The sequence below is a fragment of the Dama dama genome, chromosome 13 (assembly GCF_033118175.1).
Source record: "Dama dama isolate Ldn47 chromosome 13, ASM3311817v1, whole genome shotgun sequence".
Classification (NCBI taxonomy): domain Eukaryota; kingdom Metazoa; phylum Chordata; class Mammalia; order Artiodactyla; family Cervidae; genus Dama; species Dama dama.
This window is the reverse complement of record NC_083693.1, coordinates 68,191,140-68,210,234: the sequence shown is the minus strand read 5'-3', so window position 1 is coordinate 68,210,234 and position 19,095 is coordinate 68,191,140. Positions and strand designations below refer to the sequence as shown.

General features: G+C 37.2%; 1 protein-coding gene across 4 annotated transcripts in view; it reads left to right on the top strand.

The window, feature by feature from the left end:
- The window catches only part of ATG2B (autophagy related 2B), a 75,193-nt gene that overhangs the window by 5,525 nt on the left and 50,573 nt on the right, over positions 1-19,095 (top strand). For 3 of the 4 annotated variants that reach the window (XR_009695475.1, XM_061159376.1, XM_061159375.1), the window contains exons 2-11: positions 3,404-3,566; positions 6,954-7,106; positions 7,809-7,911; positions 10,259-10,421; positions 11,170-11,349; positions 15,618-15,714; positions 16,191-16,376; positions 17,600-17,754; positions 17,845-17,950; positions 18,729-18,990. Coding sequence is in view for 3 of the 4 variants with exons in the window: in XM_061159376.1 (XP_061015359.1) it covers positions 3,404-3,566; positions 6,954-7,106; positions 7,809-7,911; positions 10,259-10,421; positions 11,170-11,349; positions 15,618-15,714; positions 16,191-16,376; positions 17,600-17,754; positions 17,845-17,950; positions 18,729-18,990 (1,568 nt within the window). In the remaining variant the exon portion in view is untranslated. Of the gene's footprint in view, positions 1-127; positions 577-3,403; positions 3,567-6,953; positions 7,107-7,808; positions 7,912-10,258; positions 10,422-11,169; positions 11,350-15,617; positions 15,715-16,190; positions 16,377-17,599; positions 17,755-17,844; positions 17,951-18,728; positions 18,991-19,095 lie in introns of those variants that run through there. The other variant, XM_061159377.1, reaches the window with a different exon arrangement.

The following is a 19,095-nucleotide window of genomic DNA, read 5'->3' as shown; positions in this document are numbered from 1 at the left end:
CAGGTATCCATGGATGAATATACTTACAACTAAAATTTGATAGGGTTCAACATAAATTTCTAAACTTTTAAGATAGTCATAAGCTTGAGAAACACTCGTCATTAATAAGTAGATGAGAATTGTAGGGATTTTGCAGTAATGGAATCACTTAGTTCTTTGATCTTTTTTATGGCAATGCCAAAATATGTGTACAGGAGGGGAAAGGCCAGAAGACTTAATTGGTGGTTTTGCCTGAAGATTTTTATATCCTAGGCAGAGCCTAAGGGATGATTCAAGAGGGGGAAAAGATATGCGTTTTTTTTTTGGCTCAGTGGGAGAGGGGGACTGTACACGGGAATATGGGAAAGAGGACCCAACATGATGCCACATTAGGTCCATTTTAGGAAAGAACATATTTGGAGATTGCGTGTGTGCTGTGTCTGTCAGTCATGTCCTGCTCTTTGCAACCCCACGGACTGTAGCCCCCCAGGCTTCTCTGTCTGTGGGATTTCCCAGGCAAGAATACTGGAGCACCTTGCTGTTTCCTGCTCCAGGAGATCTTCCCAACCCAGGGATGGAACCCGAGCCTGCTGCTTGGTAGGTGGAGTCCTTACCACTAAGCCACCAGGGAAGCCCATTTGGAGGTTAGGGATCTGGATACTTATACTTTAAAACCAGCCAGGTCCATGTACTCTCTAGGAAATCTGTAGGATCACACAAATACCAGTGTGAAGAAAGCCTGTTAAAGTAGTAATGTGAAATAATGTGCGCCATTCTAAATCTCCACGTTCAACGTGAGCTTTGTAGATGAAGAGTTACAACACTACCCTTATGCAATATGGCATACAGGAAGCATCTTCATGTAGATTAGTATTTGATAAATATTTGTTGCTTAAATGTAAAAGTATATTGTCTGTTAAAAAAAACCCATTTAATTATTCTTCTAACTGTATTTATATCCATCTGTCGTCCTTCTTTTGTAGTTAACCCTTTACTGAAATTGCTCTCAGTGGGATCACCTAAACCCTAACTGTCACTAAATTCAGTGGACATTGAAAAAGATCTTTGACTTCTTGTTGGTTTTTGTTGCACTTGATCATTCTTTATGTTATGTTTCCACAGCTTTCTGGGACAAGAGTGTCCCTTGATTTTCTTTCTTTTTTTTTTTTTCATATCAGTATATTATTTATTTATCAACCATTACTATAACAAAGTCAATTTGTATAATTGTATACTTGTTAAACATGAAATAATAAAAAATTTAATTTTTAATCACAATTATTAGAAACTCCATGCCACTAGAATATTTATAAAAATATGTTTTGCTTTGGCTGAGAAAATGTTTTAAATAAATTTCATTACTTCCTGGCTTCAACATTGCATTTTATAAAAGGGCACTTGCTGCTGCTGCTAAGTCACTTCAGTCGTGTCCGACTCTGTGCGACCCCATAGACGGCAGCCCACCAGGCTCCCCCGTCCCTGGGATTCTCCAGGCAAGAACACTGGAGTGGGTTGCCATTGCCTTCTCTATGATTTTCTTTCTGCTTCTCTGCTTATTATTATTTTGTTGTTGTTGTTCACTTTGCAAGTTCCTTTTTCTTAACTTGTTTCTTAAATGTTGGTGTTTATCAGGATTCTGTCCTAGATCTCTGGTCTTTTTACTCTATGTTAGTTCTGAATATCTCTCTCTCCTCACTCCTGTGGCTTCATTTACCTTCTGTGTTTATAAAGCCCCTCTGTATTACAGGCCCACATGGCTCTCCTGAACTCTAGACCAGAACACCCCCCTGTGTCCTAGACATCTCCACCTGGGGGTCTGCTCAAATATACTCTCCGGAACTGAACTTCTCACCTCTCCCTCCCCTAACTTAGTACATGGCACCACTGTCAAAGCCGTTGCCCAAGCCGGCAACTTGGGAATTATTTTTCATTCCTTATTTTCTTTACTACTCATTATGCCAGTTATATCTACTTCCTAATATGTTATAAAAAAATCCATCCACTTCTTGCTTTCCTCATTGTCCCCATCCTTGCCAAACCAATTTCTCTTAGTTTCTCTTATTTATAACAGTCTTTCTGCTTGAGTTTTGCTTTCGTCCTATGAGTGGCTCACTGAATAGTTCTTTTCTCATCATGGCACCCTTGCTTAAAACCTTTCAATGGTTTCACATTGCCCTTGAGATAAATTTCAGACTCTTTAACATTAATTACAAGGGTTTTTGGATCCCGCTCACCCTTATCTGTGTAGCCTTATCTCTGGCTCATCAGCCTGGCATGCTACACTAAAGCCTAAAGCAGCTTTTTCCCTCTGCCCAAATACTCTTGTATATCTCAGATATATGTATTTGCACACACTGACCTCTGCCTTCTTTGAATCCTTCTACATGCTACGGTATCTGTCTGGACCATTGTGTGCAATTAACTCCTCAGTTCTCTGGTCTCAGCTTTAAATAGCACTTCCTCAGGTGCCCTGCCTTGAATCTTCAGATTAGGTTCTTTTACATGCTTAAGTAGTCCAGTGTATTTCCTCTGTTATGCAACTCATCACATGCGTCTTTCATAATAAGCTATTTTGTCAGCTTACTGAGGACCAGGAATCATCTGTATCTTGGTCTCTGATTTCTTTATCCTTAGTGCCTGAGACATGTATAAACATATTTGTTGTTCAGTCACTAAGTCATGTCCACCTCTTTGTGATCCCATAGACTGCAGCACGCCAGGCTTCCCTGTCCTTCACTATCTCCCTGAGTTTGCTCAGATTCATGTCCATTGAGTCGGTGATGCCATCCTGCCATCTCATCCTCTGCTGTCCCCTTCTCCTTTTGCCCTCAGTCTTTCCCAGCACTAGGGTCTTTTCCAATGAGTCAGCTCTTTGCATTAGGTGGCCAAAGTGCTGGAGCTTCAGTTTTAGCATCAGTCCTTCCAATGCAGATTCAGGGTTGATTTCCTTTAGGATTTACTGATTTGATCACCTTGCTGTCCAAGGGACTCTCAGGAGTCTTCTTCAGCACCACAACTCAAAAACATCAGTTCTTCAGTACTCTGCCTCCTACATCCATACGTGACTACTGGAAAAACCATAGCTTTGACCATATGAACCTTTGTCGGCAAAGTGATTTCTCTGCTTTTTAATGTGCTGTCTAGGTTTGTTACAGCTTTTCTTCTAAGCAAGTGTGTTTTAGTTTCATGGCTGCAGTCACCATCTGCAGTGATTTTGGAGCCCAAGAAAACAAAATCTGTAACTCTTTCCACGTTTTCGCCATTTATTTGCCATGAAATGATGGGTCTGGATGCTTTGATCTTAGTTTTTTGAATGTGGAGCTTTAAGCCAGCTTTTTCACTCTTCTCTTTCTTCTTTGAGTAAGTTAACAGTTTTACTTTCTTGTTCTTGTGATTTCAAAATGCACTTGTTTTTTCTCTTTAGTGTCTCAATGAGATCCTGGAGTCAGCAGATGCACCTTTAGAAGTCACGGAAGGATTCATACAGTCAATTTCTCTGTCCGTTCCATGGGGCTCCTTGTTGCAGGACAATTGTGCACTGGAAGTGAGGGGGTTAGAAATGGTCTTCCGACCTCGACCCCGCCTAGGTAGGTGTGTTAGGTGTTTCTGTTCGTTTCTGTTTTTACTTTTCAGAGATTGGGAAAGTAGCCTAATTGCATTAAGTTGAGTATTTAATTTAGTGCCTTGCATGTATTTGTAAGATTTTCAGTAGATAAAATTTTAGGATGTGGCCCATGTAGGGGGTGGGTATAATTGTATCTTGAGAGTTATTTCTCTCTCTCTTTACCCACAAGAACTTGAGTATATAGGTGATCGATTTAGTTATTGGTTACCAGTTGTCTAAAGTGACTTATGCTTTTTTAAAAAAACATAGTTGATTTACAATGTTAGGTGTACAGCAAAATGATTGTGTGTGTGTGTGTGTGTGTACATATTCTTTTATATACATCTATATATTTTTTCAGATTCTTTTCCATTGTAGGTTATTATAAGATACTGAATAAAAAGTGATTTATGTTTTCAAAATTCAAAGTATTGTGCCAGAAGCAAGGAAGTGCTCAAAGACTAATGGAAAAATGTTAAAAGGACACAAGACTGGGTCTGAAGGGGCTCCCATTGGCCAAATCTGGAAAATTTAAGTATCAGAAAGGATAATGACAATAATGAATTATAACACACTAAAAGAAAAACCAAAACCCGAAGTCCATGTCACTATAAATAAGTAAAGAAGTATGTAAGGGGGGAAAGGAGAAGGATTGCCACTACTGATAAACATATAAAAAGTAAAAGATAGACTATCACCATGTCTTCAAGCACCATAGTAGAAATTAATGCAGGCGAGGATCATCAGTTGATGCTGACACCATTCAGAAGGGTTGAGGATCTTGATATTTAGACGGTATCAGACTGTCTCCTGCCATTTACATATTATTTGCAGAGGGAAAAAGTTTTTTCTCAGTGGAGAAAAATTGACAGTCACCACCGTAACTGAGTGAGCAGACTTGACCTCATCATTAATGGGTCACACTGACGGCACACGTGTTCTGGTGTGATGGACTGAGAAGGCGGGGATCACTTACGTACGGTTCCTGCTAAAAGTGCTTAATCTGAGTCAGACACTGAGGAAGCAGTCAGGCAAATCCAAAACGAGAGAAAGTCTGTTAAACTAGCTGGTTGGTACTGTATTTTCTTTTTTGTTTTAAAAAGGTTCAGTTATGAAAGACAATGAAGGTAGAGGAACTATTTAGATTAAAGGAGACTCAAGACTTGATAACTAATTGCAATATATAACTGTTTTTTCTTTTTTTTGTTGTTTTTTCCTGTGGAGGATGTGTTGAGGCAGGTGGGAAGACTGGGATGTTGAATGTATGGTGGTGATGGTGGTGGCTTAATGGCTAAATCGTGTGCGACTCTTGCAACCCCTGGACTGTAGCCCACCAGGCTCCTCTGTCCATGAGATTCTCCGGACAGGAATACTGGAGTGAGTTGCCAGTATTCTTGCCTTCCTCCAGGGGATCTTCCCAACCCAGGGATTGAACTCATGTCTCCTGCGTTGCAGGTGGATTTTTCACTGCTGAGCCGCCTCACTGAATGTATATAATACATCGTGTCAATGTCACATCACTTGGGTGTGTTAATGGTATTGAGCTTTTGCAGGAGACTGATCTCGTTCTTAGGAGTTACATGCTGCAGTTGTTAGGGATGAGTGTTAAAATACCTAGTTTAGCAAAAGCTTATGTGTGTGAATGTGTGTGTATGAGTGTGTGTGCACGTGTGTGTAATCTTTATGAATCTAGGTGCAGGGTATGCATTGTACACCTTAGGACTGAAAATTTTCAAAAGAAAATTTGGGGAGTGAAAGGTTTAAAGTAGTCGTAAGTCATTGTTTACAAGTATATACATACAGTAACTTTAATTACATATATGATGGTTTCTGATTTATCAAACCTATATATTGTGCTTCTTGCATGCCAGTTACTGTTCTGAGTAGTTTACAAGTATTATCCTCACAATAACTCTTTGAAATATACACTTTTGGAAACTGATGCATAAATTGTCGCTTAATAACTTGACCAAGGTCATAGCTAGTTAAGTGGAGAAGACGGGATCTGGACCCCGGGAGTCTAGTTCTAGAGCCCCTGTTCTTAACCACTGGGCTGTGTTGTGTGCTGGATTGCCTACTGAAGAGTCTTTGTGTCTGGCATGTTATAAGCTCGTAAGGTCGTGGTGGTGAATCATCTTAAATTATGAACATAAGTGCTTCCAGTGACAGTTGATGTTTGTAAAGATGTATTTGAAGAGTTGTAATCCCAAGTGCTACCTAAAACACCAAAGTTTAAATTATGCTTAGTAAAATTTAGTATCTATATTTTTAAAATTGGTAATCTGTGCATGGAAATTCTTAGTAACCTGGTATTTAATTAGCAAGAATATTTTATATTTTGACCAAGCTGAGGAGACATACTAATACTTTCCTATGGAAAGTGAAATATTTTACCCTTATTTTAAAAATATTTCATTAGAAGGACTTTTAACTTTTAATTTTAGAAGGCAATAATTCTAGTAATCTCTTGTCAGTTTGTTTTGGATAACATAAGGAAGTGTGATAGAATTCTTTCATAAGGGTACATCTGGAAAGGACTTTACACAGTTTGTGTGTTCCTTCCCCAAGGATGCTCTTCTGGTTTATCTACATTTATACTGACCTTCTAACGCCCACATCAGCTGCTACCTCTACTTTCTGATGAATTCCCTCAACTAGAAGATTTAGCCTCTTCTCTTACCTGATGCGATATTTTCTGTTGACACTCGGTTGTTGCCTATTAATTCTTCTTAATTATATCTCACTTCTTTCACTATCTTATAGTCTCTTTGAGGGCAAATTTAATAATTATTGTATTTTTCTACTCTCTATAGCAGAGTCAGCCAACTATGGCCTGCAGACCAAATCTGGTCTGTAACCTGTTTTTATAAATAAATTTTTTATTAGACTATCACCTGGTATACATATTCACTCATTCATTAATTCTCTGTGACTGCTTTTGTACTAGAGTGAGAGAGTTGAGTAGTTGTGATAGAGACCATATGGCCCCAAAGCCTCAAATATTTGTTATCTGATCCTTTGCAGAAATTTTGTTGACTTCTGCTCTATAGCATTTTGAACAATACCACCCATATAAAATATCCATTAAATACTTGAATGAATATGTGATTTAGTATTTGGCAGATATATATCATGTAATGAGAATATGTGTCTCAAGCTCTTTCTGTGATTTTTCTTCCCTTCTTGGTTATTATAAGGTGATGTTTAAATCTCAGGATTAAGTTCTAGAATACTGTATCCCTGGGTGATACCATGATGCTAAATATCTCGTGGGGGATTAAGAACTTACTGGTTTGAAATGTGTAATTTTAAGGAATGGCTTAGTTGTAACCGTGAGAAGTCATTTAGGATTTGTCTGTATTTTCTGCAGCATCTGGTTCTGAGCCCATGTATTGGTCGAGCTTCATGACCAGCAGTATGCAATTGGCAAAAGAATGTCTTAGCCAGAAACTAACGGATGAACAAGGAGAAGGATCCCAGCCTTTTGAAGGACTTGAAAAGTTTGCTGAAACCATTGAAACAGGTTTGGCATTGTTGAGTATTTTCAAAAATTTTAGATTGTATTTAGTAATTTGGTACCTTGATTTAGTAAGAATTGTGTAAGAAAAACTCATTGGAGTGGTTTTTTTAAAAAATTGCTATTCTTACTTCAGAACTTTAGAATTAAACTTATTTAAAAAATTATACAGTGTATAGACTTCCCTGGTAGCACAGTGGATAGAAACCCACCTGCCAGCACAGGGGACATGGGTTCGATCCCTGGTCCGGAAAGATTCCATGTGCCGTGGAACAGCTAGGCTCTTGCACCACAACTGCTGAGCCGGCGAGCTGCAACTGCTGAAGCCTGCGCTCTGCGGTGAAGAGCAGCCCCGTCACGCCCCAACCAGAGAGCGCCTGAGCCCAGCGCCTAAGACCCAGCACAAGCAAAGACAAACAAACAATTTAAAAAATTACACAGTGTTCAATTTAATTTCATGTTCTTTCCTTTACCTTAGTTTCTCCTTTGTTTATTTTACTATGCTTGCATAATGAAGGGATTAGAATTCAACAGATAGTGTTACTCATTGCCCCAAGCTGAGATGTAACATGGTGTAAGTTCTCAGCCCACAAAATATTTATTAGAAAACTCACAATTTGGGGCTTTTTTTTTTTTAAGGTAATAAATTCAACTTTTATTTTCTAAGTTCTTATTAAACTAATTTAGTATGTATTTGGTTTATTCTAGTACTAAGAAGAGTAAAAGTCACTTTTATAGACACTGTCTTGAGAATTGAACATGTGCCAGAAAATTCCAAAACTGGAACTGCACTTGAAATTCGAATAGAAAGGTAAGACTTCTTATATTTGAAAACAAATTACCCTGTTCTTTTCTTTATAAATAATAAGATCTGACTCATTAGATTCAGGATACTTTCGGAGATTAGATGTGATTATATTCAGTTAATGGGTTACATTATTTCTGAGTAAAGTGCTGTTCTTCAAGTTGTGTTCCAATCCAGTTATTAAAAACAAAGTACCAGTTGGGGTATAATTACGCATAATACTGTTTGAATATTTGAATTCACAAAGTAAGTAATTCTCTTTTAGCTGATATCAAATAAAAATAATGACTGTTTGAGTGATACTAAATTTAAGGTACCCCATTGGAGTGTTGCAGTTTTTTCGTATGTACAATGTGCTATTTAGATGTGTCTCATTAATGTGAAAGGATTTTTGCATTGCTTTCTTTGATCTATTTGCTGCTTTAGGCTAAGACTACTATTTTCTTGGAGGATTCTCTGAGGGTATTTTAAGGTCAGTATGTACAGTAGAGATTTACTTAAAAAGATATAAATACATCACTTTTAGTTTTCACCCTATGTCCACCTGGAACTCCTATAAATAGACCTAAACCAGGGATTGATTTACATACACACTGCAGAGTGTTGTTTTGAGGTTATGACTCTTCACCAGTGTCTTAATGCCATGTTAACTGCCAGCAGAGATGAGCAGAGTGAAGTATGTACACTGAGCACCAAAGATATTTTGTGGATCTGTTGGGAACCTTTACTGAGTTTTAAATAGATATGTTCTGATTTCTGTCTTTGACAAAACTCACCGATTAGTGAATCAGTTACTGTTTATAGGTCTTTGAACTTAGGTTGCATTACCTTAAAATGGTGTATTTAAAAAATATCTAAAATCTTATGCATTTAGAACAGTATTACTTTGGAAACAGTGAGTGACAGATTTTATTTTCTTGGGCTTCAAAATTACTTTGGATGGTGACTGCAGCCCTGAAATTAAAAGACACTTGCTCCTTGGAAGAAAGGCTATGATGAACCTGCTGCTGCTGCTAAGTCGCTTCAGTCGTGTCCGACTCTGAGCGACCCCACAGACGGCAGCCTGCCAGGCTCCCCCGATCCTGGGATTCTCCAGGCAAGAACACTGGAGTGGGTTGCCATTGCCTTCTCCAATGCATGACAGTGAAAAGTGAAGGTGGAGACGCTCAGTCGTGTCCGACTCTTAGCGACCCCGTGGACTGCAGCCTACCAGGCTCCTCCGTCCATGGGATTTTCCAGGCGAGAGCACTGGAGTAGGTTGCCATTTCCTTCTCCAATGCATGAAAATGAAAAGTGAAGATGAAGACGCTCAGTCGTGTCCGACTCTTAGCGACCCCATGGACTGCAGCCTACCGGGCTCCTCCGTCCATGGGATTTTCCAGGCAAGAGTACTGGAGTGTGTTGCCATTGCCTTCTCTGATGACAAACCTAGACAGCATATTAAAAAACAGAGACATCACTTTGCTGACAAAGGTCCATCTAGTCAAAGCTGTGGTTTTTCCAGTAGTCATGTACGGATGTGAGAGTTGGATCATAAAGAAGGCTGAGTGCTGAAGAATTGATGTTTTTAAGTTGTGGTGCTGGAGAAGACTCTTGAGAGTCCCTTGGACAGCATGGAGATCAAGCCAGTCAATCATAAAGGAAATCAGTCCTGAATATTCTTTGGAAGGACTGATGCTAACGCTCTAGTACTTTGGCTACCTGATGCAAAGAACCAACTCATTTGAAAAGACCCTGATGCTGGGAAAGATTGAGGGCAAGTGGAGAAGGGGGTGCCAGAGGATGAGATGGTTGAATGACACCACTGACTCAATGGATATGAGTTTGAACAAACTCTGGGAGATGGTGAAAGACAGGGAAGCCTGGCATGCTGCAGGCCACACAGCATGTGCTACACAAAGAATCAGACACTACTTAGCTACTGAAAACAACAACAACAGTTTTATTTTAACTGAAGATGAGTGGTAAGGACTCAGAATAGTTATAGAAATTCAAGCAATGGCACATCAGACTTGGGTTTAGAGTCAAATGCTGTCTCAGTGTTTCAAGAGATGATTGTGAGGGAGCACAGGAATTATTTTCCTTGGAGCTAACTTTAGAAAGTTATTCATTTTTTCCTCCAAATTTAGGAACCTCAAAATATTACTTTCTTGGGGTTAATTTAATGTTCCTTCATGAAAATATTTACGAGAGTAAAGCATGATAGTGCTGACACATATCTGAAGGTATATTCTAAGAAGAGCTAACACTTGAAAAATTTCTTTAATTTCAGCAGCTGTGTATATTTCTTATAATTGCAAATAGGTCTTCCTAAGAGTTTTATGCAAATGCTCTTTTTGTTTTTAACTTTCAGAACCATGTACTGTGATGAAACTGCTGATGAGTCCTCAGGAATTAACGTACATCAACCCACAGCTTTTGCTCACAAGTTACTTCAGCTCTCTGGGGTGTCTCTCTTCTGGGATGAGTTTTCTGCATCTGCAAAATCCTCCCCAGTGTGTTCAACTGCGCCAGTGGTAAGGAAAACAAATCAGAGAAGCCAGAAAACAAAATCACAGATTTTCAGGTTTACTTGAGGACTATTAAAATTGCCTAGGATGTGTGATATGTACTGATGGGTTTCCTTGTGATCTGAGAGCTAACACAAATATTCAGAAATGAGGACATATATTTCAGAGGTTTAAAAATACATTTGTAATTAATGCCATTTCTACCAGAAATACATTTGCTGTGTATTAATTTAATAGAGAAACATTGGATTTTATGTATTAGGGAGAAATGGCATAGTAACATCTAATACCTTTTTTATAATAAAAACAGGCAACTAAGCAATGTTCACATTTACCTTCCATGGTGCATGTATTGCTGAAAATGTTATCTTATAAGTCATATCTTGTAAGAATTTTATAATTAAGGAAAAGGAACTATGTTCATCCCTTCTCAGAGTGGAGAGCCCTTTTATAAAATCAATCACTTCATAATTTGTCTTTTACTTTATTTCACAAATCATATCTTCTTATTAAATTTTCTTATTATGTAATTTGAACAGATGCTGTGCTTTTTTTCATAAAGTACTTTTCCATAATTTGCCTTTATTAAGGTGCTTTACTGTGTTTTATGCTAGTTCTGGTTTATCCGTTGTCACAATACAGTTTTCATGTAAATACTGTATTCGTCTTAAATTAAAAATCGTGTTTTGCATCTCAGCTTACTTACACTAAAGTATTTGAAGGAATTACATTTTTTCTTCTTGCGTTACTGTAGGAAACGGAGCCAAAGCTGTCACCTAGCTGGAATCCAAAAATCGTTTATGAGCCTCACCCACAACTAACAAGGAGTTTGCCAGAAGTAGCACCCTCTGACCCAGTGCAGATAGGAGGGCTCAGTGGTAGGCTAGAGTTGAGTCTCACATTGAAACAGAATGAAGTACTTCCTGGAGCTAAGGTCAGTATTTGTTCTATTTTCTGTAGATAATAACAAAGTAAACCTGGAGGCATTCTTTGTGCTGTGACCCTCTGATTGGTTGACATAGATTGTCCTGTGACTCAGTTACCCACTGCCTTGGAGTCAGCATTTTTACCCGCAGCTGGTGCCTCTGTCTGCACATCTTGGCGTTCACCTGAGGCCCACCTTTGCCCATCTGCTGTAGCTCAGGGTTTTAAACTGTCTCCTGTGCTCAACTTTCTCCCCCTTTCAAAAATGTTCATTAGTTCAGATAACTAGGAGTTTCTTAAAGAATCTCTTTCATCATGAAATTAAAAAGTTAAAAGAGGAGAAATTGAGAAAGCGTGTTAGCTGAAAGTGAAAGGTTGCTCAGTCATATCCGACTCTTTGCAACCCCGTGAACTATAGCTGCCAGGCTCCTCTGTCCATGGAATTCTCCAGGGAAGAAGGGAAGAGTACCGGAGTGGGTTACCATTTCCTTCACCAGGGGATCTTCCTGACCCAGGGATAGAACTTGAGTCTCCTGCATTGCAGGCAGATTCTTCACCGTCTGAGCCACCAGGGAAGCCCCCATGTTAGCTGAAGGAGATGTTTAATTATGTGTATATACAACTATCCACCTATGTGTATTTTGAACAGAATGTCCATTTTTATAGTTGTATAATATTTATGAAAAGAGATGAGTTTTTTCCATAATGTTGCATAGCTTGTAGAAGTCACTCTAAAGACAACTGTACTTTCTTAGGAAATAATACTGAGCAGTCTGGAGAGTCAGGAAACTTGCATTTATTAGTTAATTATGTGTCTTTCAGGTTATTGTTTTCAGGTTCTTAAACCTAATTTTCCATATAACACGTGTAAAATGCAGTTTAGGAAAATATCAGGATTTATTCATTTGTATTTTCATGGGTATAACTAGCTCTAGACATTTGACTGACTACTCTATGCCAGAACCTGTGCTGGTTATTGGGACAGACATAGAAATGAAAGGAATGGAGTCTTTGTGTTAATAAAAGATAATGTAAGAGGCATAGACGTGGCTGTGGGAATGTGTAAGAGGGAACCACTCTATACATGTGAACACACATAAAAAGGTTTTCAGAAGATTGAAGGATGCCCAGAAATCTTTCTCTGGAATGGAACACCTGATTAGAGTTGGAGGGGGAGGAAGGTGCAGATTGAAATGTTGATGTTCCTATTACTATGATTGGTTTTTTCTTTTTTTTTTTTTTTTTTGCCACATCACATGGTTTGTGGGATTTTAGTTCCCCGACCAAGAATTGAGCCCCGGTCCACAGCAGTAAAACCCCAAATCTTAACTACTGCACCACCAAGGAAATTCCCTGACATTGCTCTTACTGATTATCCCTCCTCCTCTGATTATTTTTCTGTTCTACCTCAGTTCAGTTCAGTTCAGTGACTCAGTCGTGTCTGATTCTTTGTGACCCCATGGACTGGACCAACTCCTGGAGCTTATTCAAACTCATGTCCATTGAGTCGGTGATGCCATCCAACTATCTCATCCCTCTGTTGTCCCCTTCTCCCACCTTCAATCTTTCCCAGCATCAGGGTCTTTTCAAATGAGTCAGTTCTTTGCATCAGGTGGCCAAAGTATTGGAGTTTCAGCTTCAACATCAGTCCTTCCAAAGAATATTCAGGACTGATTTCCTTTAGGATGAACTGGCTGGATCTCCTTGCTGTCCAAGGGACTCTCAAGAGTCTTCTCCAACACCACCGTTCAAAAGCATCAATTCTTCTGTGCTTAACTTTCTTTATAGTCCAACTCTCACATCCATACATGACTACTAGAAAAACCATAGCTTTGACTAGACAAACCTTTGTTGGCAAAGTAATGTCTCTGCTTTTTAATACGCTGTCTAGGTTGGTTGTAAGTTTTCTTCCAAGGAGCAAGTGTGTTTTAATTTCATGGCTGTTCTACCTCTGGTGGTATGAAACCCTTTCACAGGTCTTAAGCCTCTTCACAGAGTAACAGGATGGAATGGTTAATGGAGCAGAGAGCCATGGGTATGTGTAAACACTACAGGAATCCCTACTGTGCCAAGATCCTTGGGAAACTGCATACATCCATGCCTCTGTAGCATGCATTTTCTAACCCTCTAAGAAGGAAGAACCATAGCTATACCTTCTTGAGTTCTGTTTTGGTTAATTATTGCTACTCCTCAACATTTGTATATTTGATTTTTGTGTATATCCAAACTTTTTGCATGTTATGAACTGATTTATAGAAATGCCTTTTAGGTGTTACTTTTGAACATCTGTGTATTAGGTGACAGATGAACCTCTAGAACTGTTGTGTTGCTGTTAGCCAGGGTTTAATATTTGGAGATACTCTTCTTGCCTATATGGTAATTTTTTGTAGCAACTGGAATATTTGAGTACATTTTGTTCTTTCTTAATGAAAATGAGTGCTAAATAGAAAAATTAAAGTTCTGAATAGCAGCATCCAGAAACAGACCTCCTGAACTTAATACAGTGTAAACAAAGATGGCATTAAATAGGGGCCTCAAGTTTTAGATCTTTAGTCTCTTTCTTTGCACTTAAGTCTTTCAACTATGGGATCAAAATGTTATGAGAGATTTCTGTTACTTTTTTAGTTCTCTGAGACTATTCACCACTCAAATAGTGTGTAAATTTGGTGTTTCACATATTTAGTTTTATCAGATGTGTTCAGCTTCAGGAGTACATTATATATGAGAATAGGGGACTGCCTAAGTTGAATTTAGAGACATTTTGTTTCAATTAGTATTTTACACTGAGTTTGAAATTTTTGAAGCCTGGCGTGCTGCCGTCCATGGGGTCACAAAGGGTTAGACACGACTGAGTGACTGAAAACAACAGCAAATGTTAGTTGTTAAACTGTTCTATCTTTTCTGTTTCCAGAGGAAAGGTATATGTACTTTGTTCTTTGTATGCCAAACTCAGAATGACTAATAATGACATATTTCCATGACAATTAGAAGTGAAAGTGTTAATCATGTATTCTAAGTGCAGATTAGAGATTGTGTTTCAATGCTGAGAAATTAAAAACCAATTTTTAAGTTCATATAATCACAAAGAGATTTCCCCACTGTCCCCAGCCATAACTCCTTGCTGATTCAAGGACTGGGAAGTCAGCAGTCAGTAAGGAGCCCCATAAAACCAGTACTCTGTGGGTCAGCCTAGGTTAAAATCCTGGCCATGAATCTGTTGTATGACCTTGTGTGAATCACTTAATCTTTGTGAACCTGTTTTCTCATTTGTAAAACAGGAACACTACTAAGAATTAGAGGAAATAAAATAAAAACATCTAACACAGTGCCCCAATACTCAAAAAAAGGTGATAATAATGATTATTACTGGAGAATGTGTTGTTTTATGAGTTATACCATGGAAATTTCTCAAAGTCACTATGTAATTTATTTTTTGTTCTTAGAATCAGAAATTTGTTTTTCTCCTGTAAAAGATGCCATATCCCAAATATAAGTGTGTTTTATTAATTGAATTATTTTTAAATTGTAAAATGGCATAAAGATCATAGGACTCAGTGTTAACATTAGGACTAAGAAGAGACGAATGAAAAGTAAGGCAGGCAATGTGATGTAGGGAATAGAGTGATTGCTTTTGTCATAGTGTATGCTACAGATCAGAGTAAGAGTGGGATTGGGCTTTTATTTCTAGAAGAAAACATGGACAAAGAGTTGGAAAAGAGAAGGGAATTCCACGTGAGCATCGTCTCTGCTGTGGCTTCATGCCAGTGGAGAGAAGGTTTCGTGGGCATTTGGAGAGGCACACTGTTGATAGAGAAGGTCCTCGGTGTTCTGGATAGGAGTGTGATCCATGGGCAAACTTAGGAAGGCTACCTTTATTTATCCTTGGTTTGAATCAAGCTTTAAAGATCGTGATTTGAGTCTTTTGAAACCATGATGGGAAAGAATACTAGATTGCTGCTATCTCAATTCTCTTGGAGACTATGTCTCAAGGCCTCCTCAAGCACCTTAAATACTCAGAAAACTCAGAGGCACAAAGAGTGACATTTGTCTTTCCAACGTGGAATTTCTCAGGAGGATTTTCCCCCTTAAAATAAAAGTTGATGACCTTATATATCTTTTTATTTAGATTGTGTGAATTAGTAGAGAGAATCTGAGGTGAAGAATCCAAACCTAACTAATTAGTATTCCTGTCAGTGCTCTGAAATATACTGGGGTTTATGGTGATTAATTTATAAAGAGTGTTCATCCTGAGTAGTATGCTTTCTTTTTTTTTTGAAGTTGGATATTGATGGACAGATAGACTCTATACATCTATTCCTGTCACCCAGGCAGGTGCACTTGCTTTTGGACATGTTAGCAGCTATTGCTGGACCAGGCAAGTATAACTTTTTATTTCTAGTTCTTTAAAAAATTTTAGTTAAAATATTTAGCATAGAAATGGGAAATTATATTATTGTGTAGGAATGTATGAACGTAAAGATGTACTGTGAATTAGAATCCTCAGTAGTTAACTTTGATTCTTTCAAATTGCATTATGATGGCACAGGTTAGCATTCAGACTGACTGACTTCCTTGGTTGGAGGTAGTACTTCATACAACTGAGAAAGTATAATTGTTAAACTCAGTAAATAGCACACACTTAAAAATTTTTTAATGACATATTTTTGATAATAGATAATATCTTGTGATTCCTAGCTAGCTGCTTAGAGCTATTGCCTAGATCTCTGATTAATATTAAATACTGGTGGTTCTGCACTGCCATTGATATTGGATAAGTGGGTTGGGAGAGAATGCTTAATTAAGTAACTCCAAATTTAATTACTCTTTTGCTTTTCTTTTGTATACACGTAGAAAATTCAAGCAAAATAGGGTTAGCTGATAAAGATAGAAAAAATCGACCCATGCAGCAAGAAGATGAATATCGAATTCAAATGGAATTGAACCGGTATTATTTGAGGAAAGATTCCCTCTCTGCCGGCGTGTCCTCAGAGCAAAGCTTTTATGAGACAGAAACGGCTCGTACACCTTCTAGCCGGGGTAAGCAACTCAAAATGTTGACTCTAGATTGATACATTATCATCATAGAACAAAGTACATTTGACTTTGGCTGCTATAAAATGGAGTTTAATAGTGAAAAAACCAATGATCCACACTTTAAGAAGGTTTAAATTTGTAAGTTTATCGAACCACAGCTTCACAGTGACTGGCACACAAGTGGTACAGTATCTGCTTTTGATTGTGTAGTCTTGTTTTGTAAAACATGATTTGTTCTAAGGAAAGTCAATTAAAAATGTGGGTTTACGCAAAAGATAAAATGGGAATAATTGTTCATTTTGTCAAATTATGTGTTTACGTAATGATTTGCAGTAGATTCCTTTAAACAGAAACCTTTGTCCATTAATCTTTCTGTCAATTATATGTAAATAAACAACAGCAACATAATCTTTACCCAGTTTACTTTGCACTTATAGGTGTATCATAATGTGTAAGCACTAATAAAAATCAATTTAAATAATAAGAATCAATTTCAATTTGGAATGTTGAGCTAAGTAAAAAATTAAAATCTTTTCAAGAAATTTTGGCCATAACAAACTTCATTTGCATGAGGGTAAAACAGTTTGCAGAAAGAAGTAAAACATAAATAGAATTCTAAATAAAATATTCAGCTCTTTTTTTTTTTTTTCAAGAAATAGCTGTATCCATGAAACCAGAGATTGCAAGATACTATCTGAAAATCATATGACACTTAATGACATTACATTATACTGTGTGAAGCAGCTTATCATATTTTTTTAAAAAGTTCACCAGTGGGCTAGCTTAACGTTTAGTTAGTCTATGTTCAGTTGACATGAATATAGCATAGAAATGGGAAATTATATTATTGTGTAGGAATGTATGAACATAAAGATGTACTGTGAATTAGAATCCTCAGTAGTTAACTCTGATTCTTTCAAATTGCATTATGATGGCACAGGTTAGCATTCAGACTGACTGACTTCCTTGGTTGGAGGTAGTACTTCATACAACTGAGAAAGTATAATTGTTAAACTCAGTAAATAGCACACACTTAAAAAAATGACATGACATTAATATCTTGAATGCAAAAAAGTGACCCCATTGGAAGTAACATAAAACTTAGAACATCACTATATCTCAGATAATCTGAGGGAACAATATAACATTAATATATATGAAGATCTTATTTAAAGATGTGAATTGGTGGAATTATAATAAAACTGGCAAAGTTTAATTCTCTCTAGAAGAAGAAGTTTTCTTCTCCATGGCTGATATGGACATGTCACATAGTCTCTCTTCTCTTCCACCTCTTGGGGAACCCCCAAATATGGACCTTGAGTTATCATTGACTAGTACATATACAAACACCCCAGCAGGATCTCCATTAAGTACTACTGTGGTAAAGTATTTAATTTTTTGTTCTGTTCTTTAAAAAGTTACTTCTAAAGTTTTACACTTTATTCACATGCTTAAAAAAATTACTTTATAGCTTCAGCCAACATGGGGAGACTTCCTTGATCATCATAAAGAACAGCCAGTAAGAGGATCAGCGTTACCATCCAACCTAGTTCACCCAGCATCTTTACAAAAGACTGGTACGTTAAAAAAAAAAAAGACATTTGTTGATAGTTTCCACTGGAATTAAAACAAAATTATTAAAAAAATATGCCATTCTTTACGCTTTCTTCATAAATTTTTCTTTTGGTGTAGACCATTTAACAAAGTTTAGAAAGAAAATGAAGCACTGCTGAACAATTCACTATGAAATGTTTTAGAACAGTTGCCTATTTATTGTATTCATGTATTAAATAATTTAGTAAAACGTACACCCTAAGTTTCATATTATAATAATTTACAATTATTATTATAATTTACATATTATTACAATTATTTATAATTTGCATATTAATATTATTACAATTTGTAATTATTACAATTACAATTTAGGAGTTTCAATCAACTGGTCTAATTTTTGTTTCTCTGTTTACATCTTCCTTAAAAGAGAACCTCAGGTTTCCTTTCTGCAGAATTTAATTTGAAACAGACACAGATTAAAGGAAAATTTGATCAGCAGCTTCTGGTTAATTTCTGACTTATTCCAGTACAGTTTTATTAATTCAAAAATTTTGTTTGTATTGTAGCAATTTTTTTTTTGTACTTCACATATCAAGGATCTTGCATATCAAATGTAGAAAGATTATTATTTTCCTTTTTTAATATTTCTGAAACTGTTGTGTGATCATATGTTTTTGAAGACTCAAGTCTCAAGTTTAGTTTTAAAACTAACACATGAGTAAATGTTTTATAGCTTTGATATAATGGATTGTTTAAGTATTAACTTTTCTGAGTATAATTTTAACACATTTATTTCAGCTCTCCCCTCTAGGTCTGTTTCAGTGGATGAATCTAGGCCTGAACTTATTTTTAGAGTAGCTGTGGGAACGTTTTCAATCTCTGTGCTTCACATTGATCCTTTATCTCCACCTGAATCATCACTGAACGTTAATCCATTGACACCAATGGCAACAGCTTTCTTTACTTGTATAGAAAAGATTGATCCAGCACAATTTTCAACAGAAGATTTTAAGTCTTTCCGAGCAGTATTTGCAGAAGCTTGCTCACATGATCACCTTAGGTAAGCTCTTACATTTGTTAGTGATCTTGAAAAAGAACCATATGTGAATTTTTTCATTTATCTATCTACCTATCTGCATTTGTTTTTCTAATTCACATTTGATTT